The 25,028-nt window shown below is 31.9% G+C and overlaps 2 protein-coding genes and 1 long non-coding RNA gene across 3 annotated transcripts; all 3 read right to left on the bottom strand.

Moving 5' to 3' along the window:
* Window positions 1–372: 372 nt before the first annotated feature.
* LOC111710699 (uncharacterized) lies at window positions 373–5,293 on the bottom strand. The gene is made up of 3 exons (XR_002767109.1): window positions 5,206–5,293; window positions 1,356–1,418; window positions 373–455 (listed from the first exon to the last, which is right to left on the bottom strand). It is a non-coding gene; the product is annotated as an uncharacterized LOC111710699 (long non-coding RNA).
* Window positions 5,294–10,172: 4,879 nt separating this feature from the next.
* On the bottom strand, window positions 10,173–16,032 carry LOC111710706 (uncharacterized). The gene is made up of 9 exons (XM_023484822.1): window positions 16,020–16,032; window positions 15,091–15,657; window positions 14,636–14,954; window positions 13,887–14,114; window positions 13,361–13,481; window positions 13,013–13,120; window positions 12,462–12,537; window positions 11,343–11,462; window positions 10,173–10,640 (listed from the first exon to the last, which is right to left on the bottom strand). Exons 2-9 carry the CDS (start codon window positions 15,649–15,651, stop codon window positions 10,173–10,175), a joined length of 2,001 nt encoding a protein of 666 aa, XP_023340590.1. The 5' UTR covers window positions 15,652–15,657; window positions 16,020–16,032.
* Window positions 16,033–18,710, bottom strand: LOC111710705 (nuclear hormone receptor family member nhr-134). Its single transcript, XM_023484821.1, has 3 exons — window positions 18,632–18,710; window positions 16,749–16,817; window positions 16,033–16,195 (listed from the first exon to the last, which is right to left on the bottom strand). The coding sequence occupies exons 1-3, from the start codon at window positions 18,670–18,672 to the stop codon at window positions 16,033–16,035; spliced, it is 273 nt and encodes a 90-aa protein (XP_023340589.1). The 5' UTR covers window positions 18,673–18,710.
* Between the last annotated feature and the right edge of the window lie 6,318 nt (window positions 18,711–25,028).

The following is a 25,028-nucleotide window of genomic DNA, read 5'->3' as shown; positions in this document are numbered from 1 at the left end:
CGTAATTGTTTTTTATCTTAACAAAATCAGATAATTTTCGTACAAAAAAAACTTTGATTTCAACACAGAAATTTTGATTATTTTTTTGTAAATAACGCAAATTTCTATGCTGCTGTGCGTTGAAACCGTTGACAGTATAGGAAAAATGTAAAAAGACAGTTTTAGGAATCCTTTTATTTGCACCAGGCCGCACCGTAAGGTTTCCAACTGGAATTGTGCTGAATTGTGCGGAATTGCGCGGAAATTAAAGGGCCCGTGATTGCACAAAAGTAAAATCTACTTGCTTTGGATACATGATAGTTTTCAAGACGACATTCTACAAATTCGTTCTTTGTATTCGAACTTCTGGGTTTTTCTGCAATGAAACCTTACTTGGAAAATACTGGAAGATTGCAGAGGTTTTGTGAGCAGACAATACAGGTAAAATGCTTCTCATGATAAAATTGGTCTTTGGCCTGAACAATTTATATCTTTGTTATATAGATGAGAAATCTCAATTTGTAAATTTGTAAGTTTGTGTGTCCGATCATAACTCAGGAGCCCTATGACTGATGGGCTTATTATTTTGATTGGGGAACTGGGTATTAACTACAGTAATGTTCTTCGTATGGTTTTTAATATAAATAATAATATAAATATGAGGAGCTTGACTTATACAGGGAAATATTAGTTTTCAGGCAAAGTTGGGTTCATATTTAAAATACAGTTTTAAACCATCCATGAATTATGATGCAGACATTTTCTTTCTACAGTGATATGCGATTATATCAATATAGTGAAGATGATTTTAGATTTCAATTTTGATTTATTTCGAGCTGTTAAACAGCATGGATACTGCACATAGAAGTCAAGAAAATCTGTCAATTGCAAAAGTTTCTATGTGATTACTTGTAAACTTGTAATTCAAAAAAAGCTTGTTAACAATCAAAACTTTTAAAAAAGTCCTCTTTATTATATTGATATAATCTCTTACCACTGTACTTTTTTACTAGAATTTTAAGTTCTCGTAGCGCAATCACAATAATGATATTAAGCAAACCACAATTAATTCCCAATTTGGAGTAACGTGTGCCGGCTAAACTAAAATGTGACCCCAACAAAAAAATGATTAAACAAAAAGAGACAAAAAAGCCAAAAATGTATAAATAAGATGAGAAATAATTATTTGTATAGAATCGTTTATCAATTATTTTTGGTTAATAACAGACAGGATAAAATGTATGCGAAATTACTTTGTGCCTTCGTTGCTCAATTCTAAATTGATTTTCTGAGTAAAAAACTTGAAGAGTAATTATTGAAAACATGAAATATTTGAATCTGAAGTGTGGAATTTACTTTAGTTTAGCGTGAAATACCTTCATCGCCCGATCGTTGATATTTTCACTGCAGACAACACACACTTTTACATCTCCCATTTTCTAAACAAGAAATATTTGTATTTATTTGCTGGATATCCCCCCCCCCCCAGCCCCATCACTTCAATACTTGTTTTTCATGTGTTTGTACAAGGTGCAAGTGCGTAACACATTTAGTGTTGGACACTTTCGATACGATTAGCTTAAAGCCAAAACGAAGAAGTCGTTTTGGAAAATTTCTAAACCATAGTTTTGAACGAAAAATTCGTTTCCGTTACAAAACACGCATAAAAACATTTTTTGTTTCTGTTTCGAAACGAAAAACTATGTACCTCCGCTTCTACGGAATATTATATTTTTCATTTTTATTTTTAAATTTGAACTCATTTAATATTTTTTGACCATTTTTTCAATCGTTTGTTGTTTGAAAATATAGAAAACGATTGTTTTGAAAATCAATAGATTCGTTTTGAAGCCAAAACGATTTTCAAAATTAATGAAAACGGAAAATATTTTTTTTTAAATCCCAAACGATGACCATGCCTAGACAGAAAATACTTTATAAAGGAAACAAACATGTCAATGTCCGTGGAATTTACAACGTGATCCAGGAATTATTATTATTTTCAAATTAACAAATCTACATCACGTTTTTTCCTACATATAGCTTCATAGCTTCTATTTTGTTATTTTGCATATTCTAATTTTACACTGAATGTTTGTAACTCTCCTAGCAAAGCTGGCAATGCCCGATTCACAACGGCAACCTTAAAAACTTTGTCTGATTTTAGTATTATCAAAAATTAATTATTATTAATTTTGAAAACTGATTATTTTTTCCTATGATTTCTCTGTAAAAGTGAATCAGGAATTATCAGAATTAAACACTTTTAAATATAGAAAACTGATTATTTCTTCCACATAATTAATCAGAAAAAGGTTTCAAGAGTACTGTTGGGAATCAAACATTGCCATATTTGCATGGAGGCCGGAGGGGTGATCCGGTCTTAACAGTTGATGAATTTTCAAAGCTGTTTAAATCTTTGTTATACAATCAAAAGGAACAAAGTGTAGAATAACGACCCCCCTCTCCATGATTTGGAGGATGAATCTACATTTTTTTTATTTTTCATAAATTAAAAATATGTTTTTCCCTTGTCATCTCTAAATCAGCATTATTACCCATGATATTTTTCAATCTCTAAATATAGAATAGCTAGGAGGAGGTAGGCCACCCATAACAATTTCTCCTCCGAGCCATATTCTCCTCATTTTCTCGTCCGAGCCACCTCGAAATTCTCGCTCCTCCAATATTATCTTTTTTTAACCCTTGCAGATGAAAATATAAATGAAATATCAAATTTTCCCTAACAAGTTTTAAATTTGTGAAATAATTATGCTCCGTTAACGATGTTCTACAAATAAGCGTCTTTCAGTGGGAAGGACGAAGATTTCGAGGTGGCTCGGACGAGAAATTGTTATGGTTGTCTTTCCTTTCCTCGACTAAGACTAGAATGTTATTGTTATGATAATAACTATTGAATGCTTTACTCCTGCATCCCAGCACACTAAAAAGATTAAAAATAGATCTGACTAAAACTTTGCGTTTGCATAATATTGGAGTATGTAAAATATGGAAAGAGATTAAAGTGATGACACCCTCCCCCCCTATGACAAATGATACATCATTGGAAAGCTCTTGTGCTCTACTTTTCGAATCTGCAAAAAAAATTTACAAATTTGCAAAAATTGCAGCAGGAATAGGGTTAAAAAAAATTTCTAAAAATGCTATCTACAGTTTTATTTTTAGAAGAAAAAAATGTTAAAAGTATAACAAAGTTCTCCAGTAATACTAATATCATTTCATAAAATTCCGTTTTACCATTTAAACAAAAGGATTTTATGAAAATTATATCTACTTTACACTGATTATTAATTTCTCAAAAATATAAAAAATGTTCTCCCGGAAAATACGCCTTGTTGCTATACGTACCAGTTTCTATACGTTGGATTTCTATAAGGTTTGACTTCAAATTAATTTGTTTGAAAAGCCCTTAAAAAATAGATGTAAGAACATGTTCATAACATACATCAAACATGTTAATATTTGTCAAAACTAAAATTAAGCATTTATCAACATTTTTCTGACGTACTTTAGGAGTTTTTTTAAAGCCTCCCTTGCACCCTTACCCTTACCATTAAATAGCTGAATCGGGATAGGGTTAAAAGGGTTCACAGAGACACAGACAGCAAATTTCCATTGATTCTAATTTAAATTTCCATTGATTCTAATTTGTCTATGAGTTAATGACATCCCTTTTTAAAGAGGGGATTCAATGATAAACTCGAGGGCTTGCAGATTTTGCGGATTTTTTTTTTGCCTTTGTAGATTTTCAAAGTATCTCTTAATGAAAATATCCCGGCGGGATTAAAATGAAAATTGTTGCATACCAAAAAACCAGCTTTTTACAAAGGAATGACAATTTTAATAAATATTCAAATCCAGATCGACTTTGAATTGTCGCAAATTCATGGCCTTCGATTTTACCTGACTAATTCATTTACACTTTTTGTAGTCCTGAACTTCTTTTATCTTTAGTTTTTGTAGTCCTGAACTTCTTTTATCTTTAGTTTTTGTAGTCCTGAACTTCTTTTATCTTTAGTTTTTGTAGTCCTGAACTTCTTTTATCTTTGGTTTTTGTAGTCCTGAACTTCTTTTATCTTTAGTTTTGTAGTCCTGAACTTCTTTTATCTTTAGTTTTTGTAGTCCTGAACTTCTTTTATCTTTAGTTTTTGTAGTCCTGAACTTCTTTTTATCTTTAGTTTTGTAGTCCTGAACTTCTTTTATCTTTAGTTTTGAAAATGTAATTGACAACTTTCATATCTTGCAACCTTTAGATCAAGCTGTGAGTTCTCCAGACATTTAGTTGTGCTTTGCTGAAAAACAGACAACAAAACAAAAGTACAAAACTATAAGTAGAAATGATGTAAAAAGGTATAACTGGAGAAATCGCAAAATATACAATATTATTTCTAGGACATAAAACTGCAATAAAATTGCATTGCTCAACTATACTTTACAAGGCAAACAGGGTTTAAGTTTTTGCCACAAATTCAAGTTTTCTAATCCCTTTATCTTTGCTATCTGTTGATGTAAATCTTTGATATTCTATACTTAGAATTTTTGATCTAACAGAATTTAAAGTTTGAAATATCTAATGTCTAAAACATTGGGTTGTAAAGATATAGGGATATTTACTAGATAGTGATACAATGTGACATTAAGATTTGTATATGCATACAAAAACGTTAAAATAGAACCATCGCATCTAGAATAGACTTTAAATCTATTTTTGAACAACTTTTGTCAAAAATCATTTAAATCTTGTGTAATTTCGAAAGCATCAAAAAAACTCAAAATACATTTTGGAAATGCCGGAACTAGAACTATTTGTTTTTTGTTTCAAGAATTCACTTGTAAAATTCAGGTGACGAATAAAAGTCGTAAATTATTTCATAAATAAAAGACGACCTTTAAGTCGTATATCGATCAGCCGTTATGTTTCTTAGGACATCCTGTACCTATTTGTACAAAATTTAATGGTTTTCTCTATCCGATCACAACTAAGTATTCCCTGGATCGATTTACCTTAAATTTAGATTATGGACTTTGGAAGAACCCCAATAAAATTCTAAGTTGAGAAGTTTTCCTTAGTTTCCAAGCAAACCTGGGTTCCCAAGTTATAATTAAGTTCCGAATTTGTTTGCGAAAGTTCTAATTGACGCCGAGTTAAAGCTCGTGGCTAACTTTGAAAACATACAAATATAAATAGATTGTTTTGTTTTCTACCTGTTTATGACTAGCTGCCGGCTAGCTCACCTCTCAACTGTGAGGACAGAGAGTTGAGGTTAGGGAGGGGGGTGTAGAGGGGTAGGGGNAAAGCTTTTGTGTAATATTAATGTATAATTGTACAGGGTGTCCCAATAAACATGGGAATTCAGTGACGAATTCGATATCGTCTTTTTAAATAATTCTTTAATTTAGTATAGTGATACCTACTGATAAAGCTGTAATCTGTAAGATTTTCGTCTGCTATGTTTACAATTTGTTTGTTTATGTTTTGACTGCATACGGGTTGTACAAGAAAATTGCAGTATACAAACAGAGTGAACTTGTCTGTATTCACTGTTCATCTTGCGGGGACATTATAGACACATCTTTACAGTCTTTTTTTCCTTTCATAAAATAAACTCTAGCAGACATAATAATGATATGGCTTTTGAAATTAGGTATTGCAATGCTAATTCATAACAAAGACGATATCCAATTCGTCACTGAATTTCCATGTTTATTGGGACACCCTGTATGATATTGAATCTGTTGGAAAAACCTAAAGTTTTCTTCGTAATTTATTCATATCATATCAAATCATTTCGACATTTAGTCCACAAGGATCGAAACTTCTAAATATAGTTTCATAAATTTTCAAGACTGGGTCAACCTAAAAATGTCGCCAATCTTTGGGCCTTGATTTTATCTCAGTATATTAATTATGCTCCTTTGAGACCTAGACACTTGAATCTTAGTTTTTATACCAAGTTTTTACAACATTTTCATAGAGTTTGAATGAGAGCTGGCAACCGTTGGATCATTGTGCGCCATATAGACTAGAAGTAAGTTATAATTTTAAGAAAATTTAATTTGTATTTCGGAAAGATATGTAAATGATAACTTGTACGGAGACCTTAGTTTTAGATATTTAGAATGGTTTGAAAGTTTAAAAGCAAATTATTCTTCTGAAGTTCTAATTCCAAAAATTGTCGTTTAAAATATTAACACTTTTTGCTGATTTCTCTTTAAAAATTGTAAAAATTCTTTAAAAAAAAAAACTGATTATTACGATTTATCAACCTTACTTACTGGTCAATCAAATTTCAGTAAAAGCAGGAGCTCAATTAATAGCTTAAATATCGAAGATGTTAAAAGAAATAAGTTCCTAACTATTGAATTATGCTTATCTATATAATCTTATGTGCATTTTCATAAATTCGGCTTTAATTACATTAGTCACATATATTTGACAATAGATTTTAGATTAATAGAATCTTTTTTGTTTTAATGAAATATAAACTGCGTGGACTTACCGCTCAATCACCGATTAAAATAAACTTTCTGTGTATTCTAAATAATACTCTTTAAATCTTTAAATTTTCATATCTTTATTTAAAATATAAATCATGATTAACTTATACTAGTACATATTAATATAAACTTTATCTTTGAACTACAGAGAGAGATATAGTGTAAATGATCAATATTTTGTATTTTGAATTTTTTTTTCTTCATTTTTGGTACATTTAGAGAACCGGCAGGGAAGGTACAGGGTAACAATGAAGGATAAAACTAAAGAGACGACTGCACTTAAAGGGAGTGTTCGCAAAAAAATGATTCGTTGGCCACAAGGTGTCTTTGCTCTCGATGCTCTGAATGTTTCCACGTGGCGGAGACACCTAGCGGAAAACATTGTATATAAATCAAATAAAATATATTTTGAAATATCAACTATAAGCTTGAATGCGTCGAAAAATTATAAATATTATAGGTTGTATTATCTGAATGATTTGTTTGGAATTGAATTGATTTTTTACGAGTTGTAGTGTGAACCTAATCCAAGGGTTCTCAACTTGTATATAGTACCGCACAGTTCATTGCTCCTAAGCAGAGAAATAAAGCCTACCAATCCAATCCAAGAATAAAGCCAAACAATCTAACAAGGATATTGAACCTTTAGTAGGTTTACAGCCTGAGTAGACAACAGGCTAGACCAGCAAGGGTATTGAACCCTTTCTTATCTGGTAGATATAAAGTCGGTACCATTAAAGGGTGAAGCTAGGGGAGGATCGATGCTGGAGAAAGGAGTATAATGGCATTTCTAGAGGCAAGGTAGAACGCAGTGTTGTCGGCCATCTTATGCTCCAAGCCAGTTCTCACGAAGTATCTGATCAGAAGGTTCAAATGGAAATTTATTTACCTCAGGCAAATGTTGTGTGTATTTAGATCTTTAGTTGGTCCAGCACTAACCATTTGTACTGTTAAAATGTAAATATAGTTTTGTACACAACCATGATTCGTTATTCCACTCAATCTTGGCTTTTACTACTAAGTTCTTTTCAAATCTATAGTATGTTGCAACTTTCTGAATTTGTATGGACACTATACCTCCTTCGGTAAGAGTAGTTTTTGACAATTTTCTCCTTAAAGACGCAACAGATAGAAGTTAGATTTGAAACGATCACAATCAACAATGTTTTGTCGTAAGCCTATGCACGCTTTAATTTTTCGAGAACGCTCCCTTTAATTTATAATGTTTGTTTATTAATATTCATGAATCCTTGCAACCTTGTTTCTTACTTTATGATAATAACTAAATAAACCATCAGACAAATATCATATTATTTTGCAATTATAGACTGGTCAGTGGTCAATCATACTATTTTGGAAATAAAAATTTTAAATTTTTATAATACATTAAAAAACATATTTTTTATTGTCTGAACAATATATTTAAATTGAGTTAAACTATTAATGAAAATAAATCAAATTTTCTAATCCATATATCTTTGCAACCTAGAGGTTAAGAGTGTTTTCTATGAAGATTTATCACTTATAATACTTATAATATCACATATAAGTATATATCACTTATAATACTTGGTAAATATGGAAACCTGGCAGGATGGAGCTCCAAGTCTGAAATAATAAAACATTTATACAGTTTAACCCAGTACTTCGAGTCATAAAACGAAATTATAAAATGTCGTCTTCTTAACTTACTGATAATGGAATACTAAAGATATTTAGCTTTCAATTGAATGATTATATGCAGCTCTTAAAAACTGTTCCAGCATACTCATGGCTATTTAATTATTTTTACAATTACTGAAATTTTGTTTTAATAGTATATAACCCATTGATAAATTTAAGCATTGCTCTAGTCGATGGATTGTCCGTGAGATGGGAAAAAGAGTGACAATCAAGATATTTTTAGTCTGTTATCAACTATCATATTCATCTTATAGGCATACCTTTAGGGTTTCCAGTCGAAAATTTTTGCACGAAAATCGTGTAATCGAGTTAAAATTGCACGAAATTTCGTTGTTTTTGCGCAAAAGCTATTTCGTGGAAATTCTGAAGAAAATCTTGGTATTTGCGTATTTCGTTCTTTCCTATTGTTTCGTTATTTCGTTAAATTTCGAGAAACAATTCCAGGAAATGATGAATAGATTCAAAATTAAACCAATTAGATGGAAGTTGTTTTTACTGAAACTAATTCACACCAATATACTGTCCAAATATTAAAATCTTTCATATTTATGCACTATATGGCATGCAACAAACAAGGGCGTATACAGGGGGGCAAGGGGGTAGTGCCCCTACCTAGACCTGTAAAGGGGGGGCTCAGAGCTATCACACTTTTCAAATCTGAAACTAAAGAGTGAAGAGTATTAAAAACATTGATTTGCTTTTTTTTCTGCTAGTTTTGTTTGAAGGAGAGATAAAGTACTCCTTGTATGGTAATTGGATGTGTATGTGTACCTTCAAAGTATCCAAGAAGCCAAATGTTTTGGATTTACGGTTCAAATTTGGACCCCCCTTGAAGCTCTTGGATGGGGGGAGGCAAAACACAATTTTTGCGCTTCGCGCATATTTAATTTCCCCCACCCCCAACGTTTATTTCTGTATACGCCCTTGCCAAATTAATTTCGTTTTCATGCACACTGCTGTACAAAAATTTCAATTTTTCGAATTTAAGGCATTGCAAAATTACATGCAAAAATGACCTGTACTTATGCGAATATCATGAAACAATTCTGACTTAAATTTTGTATTTATGCGAAATTTCGTGCAAAAAAAATTATTTATTTCGAATAAATGCGCAATTTCGTGCAAAACTGGTTTCGTATTAATACGAAAATTATGCGGAATTTCGTGCAAAAAAACTCATTTCGTGCAAAACCACGCAACTGTTGCGCAAGAGAATTGACTGTTTCGTGGAAACCCTACATACCTTATGGTCGGTTCGGTACGGCAAGCTGCTCAAATTTTGCAGTAATGAAATTATTCAAAGTAGGTTAACAAATAAACTGCGTTATAAATGAAATTATTCAAAGAAGGTTAAAAAATAAACTGCTTTATAAATGAAATTATTTAAAGTAGGTTAACAAATCAACAGATGAAATTATTCAAAGTAGGTTAAGAAATAATCTGTTTTATAAATGAAATTATTCAAAGTAGGTTAACATATAAACTGCTTTATAAATGAGATTATTCAAAGTAGGTTAACAAATAAACTGCTTTATAAATGAAATTATTCAAAGTAGGTTAACAAATAAACTGCTTTATAAATGAAATTATCTAAAGTAGGTTAACAAATCAACAGTTGAAATTATTCAAAGTAGGTTAACAAATCAACAGATGAAATTATTCAAAGTAGGTTAACAAATAAACTGTTTATATTTAAATAGTTTATACCTAAGCAGCTTATTGAGGAGTAGAGCAGCATATTTAGATAGTTTATACCTGAGCAGCTTATTGAGGAGTAGAGCAGCATATTTATGAGCAGCTTATTGAGGAGTAGAGCAGCATATTTAAATAGTTTATACCTGAGCAGCTTATTGAGGAGTAGAGCAGCATATTTAGATAGTTTATACCTGAGCAGCTTATTGAGGAGTAGAGCAGCATATTTAAATAGTTTATACCTGAGCAGCTTATTGAGGAATAGAGCAGCATATTTAGATAGTTTATACCTAAACAGCTTATTGAGGAGTAGAGCAGCTTATTGAGGAGTAGAGCAGCATATGTAGATAGTTTATACCTGAGCAGCTTATTGAGGAGTAGAGCAGCTTATTAAAATAGTTTATACCTGAGCAGCTTATTGAGGAGTTGAGCAGCATATTTAAATAGTTTATACCTGAGCAGCTTATTGAGGAGTAGAGCAGCATATTTAAATAGTTTACACCTGAGCAGCTTATTGAAGAGTAGAGCAGCATATTTAGATTGTTTATACCTGAGCAGCTTATTAAGGAGTAGAGCAGCATATTAAGATAGTTTACACCTGAGCAGCTTGTTGAAGAGTACAGCAGCATATTCAGATAGTTTATATTATACCTGAGCAGCTTATTATGGAGAAGAGCAGCATTATTTGCTGATCTATGTTTGAATTTGAGATATCTATAGAGAAGAAGAGTAAGGTGAGACTGAAGAAATTCTAGAAGTTTCTGCACCTAGATATTTTTTTTTAGATAATATATAATGAAAAAGTGCCCAGCGTTGTCCCGTGGAATTTCAAAAATCGTACAAACGACCACTTCTTGGGTAGCAACTGTTATGAGAATGTGCCCCAAGCCAATATTATCCATCCCAGGGGTAGTTTTTTTTCTTAATTTTTTTTAGTTTTATATAACATAAATGACATAAAGTGAGAACCGCAAACTTAAGGATATAAAGACGACATTGAAGCAATCTAATGATATTGTTAAAAAGCAAAATTTCAGTAGCTTGAAAATAAACGTATAACATGTTTATTGTGTCAAAGTAAAACTGTACAATTGCTGTGTTTAATCTTAATTCTTCATATGCCTGTCCCACTTTCTGCATGATGGGCCTTAACTTTTTATTGGTTTAGTTTTTTAAATATATTTTCTCGTAGAATACAAATCTTGCTATGTTTAATAAAAGCAAACTTGAACATGAGTAATGTTGGAAATTTTGCAAGCCTGCACGAAGCTATTGCGATCAATAATTCCATTGGATAAAAAATTAGGATTAAAAGATTAAGATATTTATTTCGAAATAGCAGTTTATGTTTGCATACATTACTATTTAGTAACTTGTTATAACGATGTACGATGTTTTTCTTAATTACTGTACAGAAATATATGTTCTACATAGAAATAATACAATAAATGTACAATATATAATAATACCTCTTTATCTGCTGAATTGTTCTCTGGTATAAAGAGAACAAGAAAAACCAAGATGGATCCAAGCTTAATGTCGTCTTTGATACATTTGCCAACTTCCTCAAGTGTCTCGATAAAAATAATCTTGAAATAAGAAATCTGTTATCTACTGAACCTTGTTAAGGTAAAATTCTAAGCATCTTGACAAAAATTATTGTTCGTTTCATTTAAAGTGTCTGTTCGCGCAATTTAAAGTTAGTTTCTAGTTAAAAATGTCCCTGCTCGAGTTACAGCGGTATCTTTAAATTTTTTTCTGATCAAGTATTAATAAGATATTCATGTGTTTGTTTCTTTAAACTTTTATAATCTCTTGCGGTTTCTCCACGAAAGTAACTTGTGCTTTTCTTTTTTTAAACGAAGCAATTGAGAATTTATCAGAATCAAACACTTTTCGAGTCAGAAAACGGACTGTTTCTTTCACATTTTTATTCATGTTATAAATCGGGCATTGCCATCTTTGCATAGAGGGTCCCTTAGAATTAAATTAAAAAATTTGTTTTAGTTCACAGAAAACTACCGCATCTGCAACTTATTTGTCATCTTTTGTAAAATTCAAACTTTATACTTTATTACTATAATTTATTTGTTCGGTTCTAGTTTAGAATATAAATACTATAAACGAACAAGTGTTTGACTGAAGTTACGAAAAATGCACGGATAAACAAAAAACTCCGGAATAGAAAGACGACTTTTAGACTATTTTTTTACTTTTTATAGTCCAATGGGCATTGGATACCACAATTTTGCATTGTAAAGTATCAATTTCACTCAATAGTGATTAATTAAGTGTCTAGTAAAACTATACGCCTTGTAACAACATCAAAGTATTGCTATAAAGTCGTCTTCCTATTTCAGAGTTTTCTGGTTATCACTGTAGTCCAATGAACATGAAACATAGAACTTGTTCAGTGTACAGTGCACACTTTTATCAATTTAACTTTTGAAATCTACTAATCAAACCATTTGCTTTATCACCTCCGTTTATAACACATCAAATACACATACGATTACTTTAATTGTCTTCCCATTCTGCTCTTTTAAGAGTCTTACTTTACTTAAATCAGAATTTGAACTATTTCTTACCTCATCTAGTTTTGATTTAGCCCAAGGAGATTCAAATATATCCAATCTAAGAGGATCAAACGCTCCAACCGAACTTCTAAATAAAAACACAGTTTAAAAAAACACATTATTGCTTAAGTTTTGATACTTCTTAAAGCATTTCTTAGAAATGATTTGCCAATCATATTCATATTCAGATTCATATTCATATTCATATTCATATTCATATTCATATTCATATTCATATTCATATTCAGATTCAAGTTATTACTTTTAAATTGTTTAATTAATTAACCAATACACAACCCATTTCACTTAATCAGTGATTTTGAAGTTCCAATATTCAACAGATTTTTTTTCTAAAAACACACATCACACTTAAAATGTCGTCTTCATATTCCTCAAATTTCTGTTCTCACTGTGGAACAGATTTAGATCAATTGGGGAATATAAATATAATCTAATATAATCTAATCCATCAATAAACTAAAAATAGAACTTAACTACCAAAATTGGCATTGGAATAAGAAAGAGTAAGAGATTGGCTGAAAATAACTGAATTAAATCCTTACATGTCTCCTATTGTCTGCAACGCCTGAACCAAACCTTCATTATAAAGCCCTGCTGCTCTATACTGATCAAGTAGTGTAGGAGCATCTCTGTTACCAATCATAAAACTTCTAGAATAAAAATTCATGAATTTTTGTCACAAAGTGAATTTAAATTATATTCCTGATGAGAAGGACCCCCTCCCCCCTCTTCAATGAGAAAATAAAAACTGTGGAATAGGAAGACGAAACAAGAGTATTTGATGTTGCTACAAAACAAATAGGTTTACTAGTGACTTATTAGATCAGTTATTCAAAACAAAAGTCTAAAAGTCGTCTTCCTATTCCAGACTGTTCTGGTTCCCACTGTACCTGAGACAAAGCTGGAAAACGGGGAAGGTAAAGGAAAGAACAGAATCCATAGATGTGTTATTGATTAATGGAATACCCTCAAACATATCAGATATAAGGAGCAGGTTATGTCTTTCATAATCTTAAAAATAACATTACTGAAAAGTACTTCAAACATGCTTAGTTTTATTAGTTTTGTCCTTTTCATTGTTATCATAATTATATTAGTATTATTATAATATTATATCTTTCATTAACATAATTATTATCATTATTATTTATATATTTATTATTATTATTATTATCATTTTTTAATTATCATCATCATTTTCATTATTATTATTATTTTTACCATTATTTTCAATATTTTCATTTTTATTATCATTTATATTATCATTGTTCTCAATATTATAATTGTTATAATTTTTATAATTATAATTGATAAGATTGTTCTTATTATCATTATAAATAATCAGTATTACCATAATCAATAATAGTATTATTGTAATTGAGAAAAATAGCATAAAATAGTTTGTATGTATTTCACCTTGCTGTAGTTTAGTTGCATAGGTTTGTGAAGTTGGTTCCTTGCAATCTGATAGACAAGGGACTAAGGACTGTATTATTCTGCTGCCAGCTGAGATATCTTCAACAATTCTTCGGAAACTTTGAACAAAACTATTGTTCTTCATTTGTTTTGTAAAATTATCTCCCAAAATAAAATCTTTTCTTGCCATCAACTCATAGATGCGGAACTCCTCTTCAATTGTGAATTCTAATAAAAAATGTTATCAAAACCGTTTGACCATCTCTGGATGTATGCATATCATAATGGAGGGTGCAAAGCCCTGAACATTTTGCACCTTTTTTTAATCATTGAATCATGAATAGGGGGGGGGGGAGGTTCACAATATGGTTTTGATGTACATAATTATATACGTAGCTAGGTTAGGTTATTATTCGCAATACAATATTTGCATATTTACTGATAAACACATTTCAGTTTATGAACAATTACACTGTATTTTATCTAGGGACATGACACTGTTTTTGTTACATTACATGCAGTTCTAAAACTTAAGTATTTTAAAATTTAAAAAAATGAATCAGGATTATTTCCTATTAGGAATTTAGGAAATTTCTCCCGGATGGGTTAATAAGAACCAATTCCATTAAAGCGTACTGAAAAATTCTGAAAGGGAAATAAATCCCTTAGAAAAATGTTGTTTTTAAAATAAATAATGGAACCCGATATTAAAAATGAAAATGATATGGAATGTTCAAAACTATACTCACCAAAATCTGGATTTATACAAAGGCATCCACTCTCCTCTGAGTTATTGTCAAATGTATCTTCTTGTTCGAGCAATGATTTGTCCAAACATTCAGTTTGAATGATAAAATTAGGGTTCAATGTCTCTAAACATGTCAGTTCAGACTTTTGGTCTGAGATCACTTCTAATGGTTGAGGTTGATCACTGACAACATGACAGAAATCAACTGATTCATCAATGTCTAAGTCTTCTTTCTCAAAATCTTTAGATGTTTCCAAAACTGGGGAAACTTGCTCGATTGGATAAAATTCATGATCGAGAGATGAAATCATTACATCATCCTAGAACAGAGTTGGTTGGAGTTCTCATATAAGCCATTAAAAATATGATATTTAAATGTCTGAAGTTTTAGTTTAGTTAAAAAGCAAAAATCAAGTTTTTTTTGTATTCTTATTTACAGGATGTTTGGGTGGATACCTGATAATTATATTGTGAGATCTGTGGGCGTAAGGTATCCTGGAATTGTGAGTTTACTTCTTCATATGGAAATGAAATGTCTTCAAAACTGCGATTGGCTTTGGAGGTTATAGGCCCGTCAGATTTTTCACATGGTGAGGATCTTTTATCTCTTTCAGTTATACCGTCATTGTTTGGTGGAGAAGTAGTGTTAGAATTTATTGTGTAGTCAATCAGACTGTTCTGATCAGGATCATGTGAAGATTTTCCACTTGCCGATGAAGTGATTGCAGTCAATGAATAAGTTTTTGCACATGACAGAGAAGTAAAGTCAACTGACGCTGAATCTATAGCACTTACCGAGGAGGTAATTGCAACTAAAGCTGAATTTATTGCACTTGTGGATGAAGTAATTGCAATTGACATTGAAGATACTGCACAATATGATAAAGTAACATCACTTTCTAATGAATTAATTGTACTTGATCCTGAAATTTGTGGATTTGTTGAAAATTCATATTTTGACGGAGAATTGTCTTTTTGGTGTTTTCGCTTGACTCTGTCTACTTTCTCCGGCTGCATACCAATCTGAAATACAAAAAAAAAATATATTTTCTTATTTTTTTAACCTTTAACAAAATAATCTCAACAATATTCATCGGTTGAGAAGCATTATAGATACCAAAATCATTTCTGTGAATTTATTATCTGTTATTACTCGTATTTACCGAACATTTCCCTGCAACAAAAATTTGTTGCTTCCAAATTTTCAAGTTTATAACAATCAAACATGTTCGGTTTATATTATTGTCAATATCATGATATTCTGGTGGAGGGGGGAGCGTAAGTTATCAATGAACTATATTACCTCTAAGCAGAGTTTATATTATTGTCAATATCATGATATTCTGGTGGAGGGGGGAGCGTAAGTTATCAATGAACTATATTACCTCTAAGCAGAGTTTATATTATTGTCAATATCATGATATTCTGGTGGAGGGGGGAGCGNTTATATCGACACTTTTTGCATTTATTTCTGGAATTCTCCTTTACACTACAGTTGTCTGATCCACTAGAGCAGAAGGAAAACACCTTCCCGTTTCCAACTGTCCGTCGGAAAAATGCTCTAAAAAGAATTTTTATGTTTTTGGCAAAAGAAACGGGGTATTGGCTGAAACCTTCGCATTTTAGGAGTTGATTGTGACCTATAAGATTTCTATTTCATGTTCCTCTCTAGCTTGAGGAATTGCTATAAGATTTCTATTGCATGTTCCTCTCTAGCTTGAGGAATTGATATCAAACTGGATTTTAAGCAGATCATATTCAGCAAATACGCAATCAATCTGAAAACGACGATATCCCCGAGGAGCCTGAAAAACTCAGGTTTGCCCCTTTTATTAGTTGAAATTAACAACGAGATGATGACGGAGACATGTGACAATGATACTGCGCTGCCATTGGTGGGAAATCTGGTCACGTGATTTGGACGTATTAATTATATTATCAATTATAGCTTTTGAAAATGAACAATTATTAACTGCCTGATCTTGAAATCTTTACGTTTTTAACCCTAAATATTTGCAAAAATGAACGAAAATTTTTGTTTTGGTTCCCATTTTCGTTGCAGCTGAACGAAACTTTAGAGAAAAAGATTGAACGAAAATTTGGAAACCCTTTACCTGCAGGAGAAACAAGAAACTGAACCATAATGTTTAACTGCTGTTGAAGGACCTCCACATACTCCACAACTATAAGAAAAAAGAAAAAATGTATTTTTCAGTTTTAACCAAGTTTCAAAATAATACATAGATACATTTACAAATTACAATTTTTTCTATTTCCATTCTGGAAAAGGTTTCGTAATTCCGATTTCCGGATCAATTCCGGAACGACTTTTTATCTGTAAATTTCCGTAACCCTACTCCGTAATTCTGGAACGTCCCGGAATATTGTTTCGGTAAATTTCGGTTTACGGAAAAATCATTCCGGAATTTTCCGGGAAAATGTTCCGGAAAAACGTTAGAAACATCTTAAACTTATGTAAAAGATAAAACCATTAAGTAATACTATCTAAATACTATCTAAATACTATCTAATACTATCTAAATACTATCTAAATACTATCTAAATACTATCTAAATACTATCTAAATACTATCTAAATACTATCTAAATACTATCTAAATACTATAGGGCTAGGAGAATCATGTGAAAGTTGTTTCAAGAATCATACATGTTAAAGTAGATAGAAGACTAAATGTCACAAATAAATTCAAATACCAAAGACGACTTTCAAGTCGTCTTGCTATTGTCATGTTTCGTGGGACACCCTGTACTTTGCTCGTCTTGGTGTTTGTCCGTTTGTTCCCAAAAATGTCAAAACAGCTGAACCGACAAAGCCCAAAATTTGTGAGGCAACTCACATGGCCCAAGGGAAAAGTAGTCGGAGTGTAAAAATGTCGAAATTTTTTTTTGTTTAATTCAACATTATTTTTATAATTTCTTATGGATATACATGCAGTCTACGTCTTATAGAAAACAAGAAATGTAGACAAATTCATATTCCCATTCCGGTTTCCAGACTGGAAACCGGAATGGGAATATGAATTTCCAGTTTACTTAACAAAACCCGGAAATTATTCCGGTTTACAAAATGTAAACTGGAATTTTTCTGGTTTACGGAATGAACCTCGGAAATTTGTCTGGTTTGTTAAAGAAAACCTGAATTTTTTCGGAACAGGGTTCCAAAAATTTCCGGTTTCCATTTGGTAAACTGGAAAAAAATCCGGTAACGTAACATAAACCGGAAAAATTCTGGTTTCCATTTCATCTGGAAATTTTCCCAGAAATTCCATTTTACGGAACAAATCACATAATCATTCCAATTCTAAATGGAATTATTTTTCAGGAATAATGGAAAACCTAAATTTAACGCCTGATGAAAGTTCCATTGCCTGCCTACTTGACAATATGGTGCGAATATGGAGGGAGGGGGGGTATATTATTTTCTACAGTGATAACCCGAAAACTGTATAAAGGGAAGACGACATTAATGCATTACTGAAGTGCATTCTATGTTGTTACAAAGCAAATAGCTTTACTAGCAAGTTATAAAACCAATAATTAAATGAAATGGGTCTGTTTACACTACACAGTTGCTGTGCCTCAAGTTCATTGGACTATTTTTAAGTCATCACTTGACTGCGTCTAAAAGTCGACTTCTTATTACGGGTTTTTCACGTAATCACTGTAGGGGGGTAATCACTGTAGGGGGGTAATCACTGTAGGGGGATATTAACAAATATAATCATCAACAATAGTAAATTATAATTTAGTGTTTTTGCTTGAGATATATTTATGTTGAATGTATTAAAATCTGACTGAGATTTAATTAACCTCCTTCTAAGAATTTTTACTATTTAAAAAACAATTAATTAAAAAAAAAATTTACATTTTTCAGATGTAAGTTCCTTTTTTTATCGATTTGAGTACTTTTTCCCTTCCTTAGACCTTTGGACACATTGTGAATAAAATTTTTTTGAATTTTGATAAATCATATATACCTTAAATTTAGAGGTCTCGGTCTCCATTTTTCACTGGTCATTTTGTTGAAGTTATCATCTAAAAAGTCCAAATAACTAATAAGAATTTAAAACATAATCGCCTATACGGCTATATACAGGGTGTTCCACGAAACTTGACAGTAGCAAAGACGACTTGAAGGTTGTCTTTGATTTTTATATAATTTGCTGCATTTATTTGTCTCCATACATTTAGGAGTAAAATTTTAGATTTAATAATCATTAAATACCCCCTAGTCCTGGGCCCTGGCATTAAATACCCCTAGTCCTTGGCCCTGGTATTAAATACCCCTAGTCCTGGGCCCTGGCATTAAATACCCTTAGTCCTGGGCCCTGGCATTAACTAACCCTAGTCCTGGGCCCTGGCATTAACTACCCCTAGTCCTGGGCCCTGGCATTAAATACCCCTAGTCCTTGGCCCTGGTATTAAATACCCCTAGTTCTGGGCCCTGGCATTAATTGCCCCTAGTCCTGGGCCTTGGTTTTAAATACCCCTAGTCCGGGCCCTGGCATTAACAAAATGCCTTATTTGTACTTTCAATATTACCCTAGATATGAAATATTCCGTTCAGATTTCGACAATTTTGGTTTTATTTACAGTTAAACCCTAAATAAGCCATGCATCAAAAGAATTCATCAGATGTCGTATTCTTCAATTTCTGATAATGGAATGTTGCAGTATAAATCTATTGACAAATTGTCAAGATGACAATTGATAAATTCTTTCGATGTATGGCTCATTTAGGGTTTAACTGTAACAAAACAGAAACCTGAACGAAATTCTTAATATCTCGATTGATATTTAAAGCACAAAAGGCTAACCAAATTTTGGAGATGCCATGACTAGGAGAATTTTGTGGTTAGTGTTTAATAAATATTAAAGAAAGTTAACGACTGAATATCGCAAGTAAATTCAAAGATCTAAGACAAATTCAAGTCATCTTGCTACTGGTATGTTTCGTAGGACATCCTGTAAAAAATAAATCCTATTCCCATTATAAAATATGCATAAAATGCTGACTAGGTAGTAGGTACTGTCGACGTAATTTACACTGAGCCTTTAACATTTAAGATTTCAATTTTACGTTCAGTTTACTATTAATTTAACGTTTTCACAAGGATGTGTCATTATCCTTGTATAACTATATATATATATATATATATATATATATAGAATTGTGTACTAGTGTGAGTTTCTACTTCAACTGATAATATAATATAGGAAGATATACTGGCGTAATCCAGCTTAAACACCTGTTATTATGTTATACACTATAAATCATGTACAAAGTAATTAAATATATTCCAGCTATACGTACGTCTGTAAGGTAAATAGAGATATTGCGGCATATATGCCCATAACAACAAACTAAGCTAATGGGGTAGGTCAGATCAGTGGCGCAACGAAGGAGGCCGGTTCGAATTAAAATTGACCTTAATACTGTGCCATCTTATTCTAAAGATTGGAAAAAGGGGGCAAAGTGAAATACTCAAAAATACTCTGAAAAAAGTCAAGAAGACACTTTTACATGCATCATAATATATAAAGTGGTAATCTCTGTTTATTTGTATGTCCGATCAATAACTCATGAATAACGTGACCGATCACTATGAGAATCCTAGTCAACGCTGGGCACTTCAGCTTTTACATGATTAACAACCTCTCTTTTGCCGGTCAGCCATTAAATAACTCGAATCTAGATATTGCAAAACATGTATTAAAAACAAATTATAAAGAGATAAATCAAAATTTTGTAGCGGGCCTCCCATGACCTAAAGAAATCTTGCTGGATATGTCCAGAAAATTGTGCATAGAGATATGCTGTTTATGTTCACCATGAAGAGGACAAACTAATCACAATAATGCAAACCAAAACAAAACAAGTTTAGAAATGATTTACAAATATATTCATGCACGGCTTAATGACGTATTTCAAGGAATTCTTAGAATGCGGGAAGATTAAAAACCGGTTTTTCAAAAGTTAAAAAGCGCATCTCTAATCTCAAGAAATAAATCTGAGGACTAAATTAGTCTTGAGATTATGAAAAAGAGAGGATCAAGCATTGCTCTCGATATCCACCATTCTCAAGTTTTCCGCTCTGAGTATATTAAATATTATAATATTATAATTTATTTTTATATTCATATGTTTACTCAACAAAATCGGTTGACGTAGTATTTACATAGTATATCACGATATTACAGTGTGATACTGAGAGTCTGAGAAAGCAGTATACTTGTATCGTACTAGCTTGAAAACCCGGCTTTAACTGAAAACTGTACTTTCCTGAAAAGATGATCCCACTGAGCTTAGAATCCTTAAACCTGCAGCTCAGAACATTCCTATGGTTCAATTCCGAGTTTCCCAATTTTGGAAGGAAGCAATTAAATATTCGCGGAATTGCGCAGAATTGCACAAAATTGCGCGGAATTGGGCGGAAGTGCACGGAATTGCGTGCAACGGAATTGATTTTCAAAAAGCTTTTCCAATAATTTTGAACTGGACTTACAAATTTATGCAGCAGATACAAGAATGGAAATGGATAGAAGTTATCTCTGTAAATTTTAAAATAATCCAGGTTCAATTATTTTTTTTCAATATTTAAAACATTTTCAGGTTTCTTGTGGTCAAGCTACTAATCTAATATGATAATATTATGATTGTCAGATTCAAAATTAGATATTTTGTTACAGTGAGACTGAGAACCAGAAAACTATGGTGCAGGAAGACAACATTACAGTATAAATGATGATGTCGTTACAAAGCAACAATCTTTAAGTTAAAGCAGACCCAGAGTCTAAAAATCGTCTTTCTATGCCAGTTTTCTGGTTATCACGTGAATATTATAAAATAAAAAATGAAGTTTTAATTCAATTATCTCAGCAATAGAGACTGAAATGTTAATGAAGTTCAGTTTATTGTATGCCACTGCCAAAGTTTAAATTGATTTTTTTTAAACTCAATGTTGTTGAACGAAATTGCTCTAAGATACCGTTATAGTTTTCAAAAAAATTGAAATCTTTGATCGTCTTTTAATTTGAAAAATCCTCAATTATATCATTAAAAATGTTAAATTTGTATTCTATTCTGTCGTATAAAACGTAAAAATTAAATCATAATTTGAATTTTTTTAAATCTTTGAAAATGACGACCGCGAGCACATTTTCGAATAATAGGTCCGTTTTTGAAGGTTAAAAAGGCCAGTTATAGAAAATATTTCATTGATGACCCCTAATTAGTAGAATTGTGCATGAATACAGCACTTTTTAGCACATTTTAACGATATTTAGTAGGCTAAAAAGCTAAACATACATTTTCCAGAGACACCCTCACTTCCTGCATGCCGAGTCCATTAGCGTCTGATCCAATCAGGGTTCAGTCATGTGTTTGATGTCTACTCTCAACCAATAGAAATAGTTTGGCGGTAACATCTATCTTCCTTTCTATCTTATTATCCAATTAGATAATGAATATTCAATCGGCGCTATCAGTAAATGGAAATATTTAATTCTTCTGTAGACACTCCTGCCGTTTACCCGCGCTTTTGATCGTAAATTACGATTTTAGCTATTTTTCCATCTCAAAGTGGACCATTTCAATTTAGAATATTAAAACCAAACTAAGAACATTCCCGTGGTTTTCCCAAGTTCCCCGGTTAATATTTAAGACTTAAATTCATACTTTATATATGTGGCAGTTCTTTTTTAATGATAAAAGTGTTTCACCCTTTTTCGTGTCTTAATGTGTCATATACTTAGAACAGTGTGTTCTTAACATGAGTAATTACTCCTTATTAGCAGTCCTCATTATCAATATACAAATCCTTAGTAGCAGTATATACGTCCATATTATAATTGCATACGTCATTATTATCAGTATATACGTCCTTATTATCAGGGGCGGATCCAACTTTTTAGAAAGGGGGGTCAAAGTCTGAATAATATAGGGTTGTTAACAAATTCAAGAAAACACGAAGACGATTACCACTGTGTAGCGAAGTTGACCGCGGAAGATTCACAATACTATAATACTATATCCGCTCCAAATGTGTCTCCTCATGTTCCCCCCCCCCTTACCGCCTCTACTTGTGGGGAACAGCGTCAGTTAGCTTTAGAATGTCGAGATGTGAACACCTCTGATCAGGAACTACTAACTCCTTCATCCTGCCGCCGATGTCTACTCTAGCAACAAATGCTGCTAATGTCTAAGCGTCCATCATGTCCAAATCCACAAAGCAGTCGCATGTCCCGGGGTTGAGAGGCAATTCAAGTTCCTCCCTACACATGTTCCAGACTGCAAACCCTCCAGGACCGTCGCCTAGATGTGAACCCTTTGCTGCCAAGATGCTGACACCTGTGAGCTGACCATCATGAAGCTCCAACTGTTCCTTTCCTTTCAACACTATTAATCAATGTTATTTCATTTTCAACCGTTTAGATGCTCCCAATTAAGGGCCAATATTTTTAAACTTTGCTTTTATTTCTCATTTCATGCTATTATTCAATAAAGTTACCGAATATCCCTGTGTGTTCTTTTATTTGTGTCAACAAGGGTATAGTACCAAGCCAAACGTAGTGAGCGAGGGGGGCTGCAGGGGGGCTTAGCCCCCCGCAAATTTTTTAAAAGAAATAAACGGCGTCAAACCTTATAGAAATCCAACGTATAGAAACTGCTACGTATAGCAACATGGCGTATTTTCCGGGAGAACATTTTTTATATTTTTGCGAAATTAAACGTTTTTGTAAAACACTGTAGCTTATCATTATCATAATTTCTATTTTTTTAACATACCCTGGACATTAAAGGAGCAAAATAGTTTCATACGTACATTTGTACTGCTCTCTATTGTGTTTAAGGTCCCCCATGGATTTTATTATGTACTGACAACATAAATGAATGATTATATGGTTATACATAAAATTGTGTGTTACTATTAAAAAAGATATTTTATAAAAATGCTATCTATAGTTTTATTTTTAGAAAAAAAAATCTTAAAAGTATAAAAAAAATTCTCCAGTAATGCTAATATGATTTCATAAAATTCCGTTTTATCATTTAAATACAGGATTTTATGAAAACCATATCTACTTTACACTGATTATTTAATTTCTCAAAAATATAAAAAATGTTCTCCCGGAAAATACGCCTTGTTGCTATACGTAGCGGTTTCTATACATTGGATTTCTATAAGGTTTGACGCCGAAATAAGCATTAGAAGTGAGTATTTTAAGTGCTCAAAACAGAAAATTACTCTTAAAGTATGTATAAATATTTCTACCTTAGAGCTGCACTTACAATTTTTTTACTCAGATATATTACTCCATAAAAAACATATTTCCATTTCCATTGGCATTACATAATTTCTTATTACAATTTTACATATTGTTAAAGATTAATATATTAACTGAAAAAGGTTCAGGGTTTTTTTTCATGTGAAGTTACCCAAAAGAATGCGATTTCAAGATTGTAGAGTTTAAATCTGTTCTTAACTCCTATTCTTTGTGGTTAACCCTGTAGGTTAAAATATAGCGATGGACAATTGTTAGATTCTTTTTACAGAAACTTTAAATTCTTTTCGACTTTTAAAGATCTACGGGTTCAAAGATTTGAAATTGTCTTCTGTAGAAGTTTACTATTATCAAACATGCAAATTTGTTATCCTAGGTGAAAACATAAGGCAAAAACGAACTAAAAATGATCGTTTTAAAAACCCAAAAACTATCATTTTTTCCTTATTTTTTCTTCGAGGGTAACAAATTTGCATGTTTGGTAAACTTCTACAGAATAAAGTTTTAAAATGTTGGAACCTTCTCATATTGTCGTAATACCATTTAAAAGTCTAAAAACATAAAAAGTTCCTGTAAAATGAATCTGGATATTGCCCATCCCTATTAAAATTTTAAAAAATGAATTATTTGTATGTAAACTACTAAACATTTGGATTAAAAGTAAAGTTTGCAAAGTTGTATAAAGATATAAGATTTAATCTTCCAGAATAAAGAAAGCCTGTCAACTTTGTTATGCATTTTATTATAAATGAAGATAAATGAACCCTAAACCTATTGAATATATTTAATTAAATTTTACGGGTATTTTTGTCTATAAAAGCTTTCCACACTTTTGTAAGTTTTACAGTTTCTAAGATCATTATATCTGTCATCGTTCATGCTAGCTTTTTGTTAAAGCATACATTTAAAGTATCTGTTGGATAAAAAAGTTACAGTAAACTTTTAGGTTAGTCTCCAGAAAAGGGGGGTCAAAAGATACTCTTGACCCCCTCTTTTTTCAAAAGGGGGGTCGTCTACCCCTTGCCCCCCCCCCCTGGATCCACGACTGCTTATTATCAGTGTGTACGTCCTTATTATCAGTGTATACGT

Source organism: Eurytemora carolleeae, unplaced genomic scaffold, assembly GCF_000591075.1.
Source record: "Eurytemora carolleeae unplaced genomic scaffold, Eaff_2.0 scaffold1090, whole genome shotgun sequence".
NCBI classification, from domain to species: Eukaryota; Metazoa; Arthropoda; class Copepoda; order Calanoida; family Temoridae; genus Eurytemora; species Eurytemora carolleeae.
The sequence above is the reverse complement of the archived record's forward strand: the minus strand, read 5'-3'. Positions and strand labels throughout refer to the sequence as shown.

Excerpts from the sequence above, each read along its gene's own strand:
- LOC111710706 (XM_023484822.1), bottom strand. The coding sequence starts at position 15,651 with ATGCAGCCGGAGAAAGTAGACAGAGTCAAGCGAAAACACCAAAAAGAC. Across the intron at positions 14,115-14,635 it reads TTGTATAAATCCAGATTTTG|AATTCACAATTGAAGAGGAG; the intron begins GTGAGTATAGTT and ends ATTTTTTATTAG. Across the intron at positions 13,121-13,360 it reads GTTTTCCAGCTTTGTCTCAG|AAGTTTTATGATTGGTAACA; the intron begins GTACAGTGGGAA and ends TTTTTATTCTAG.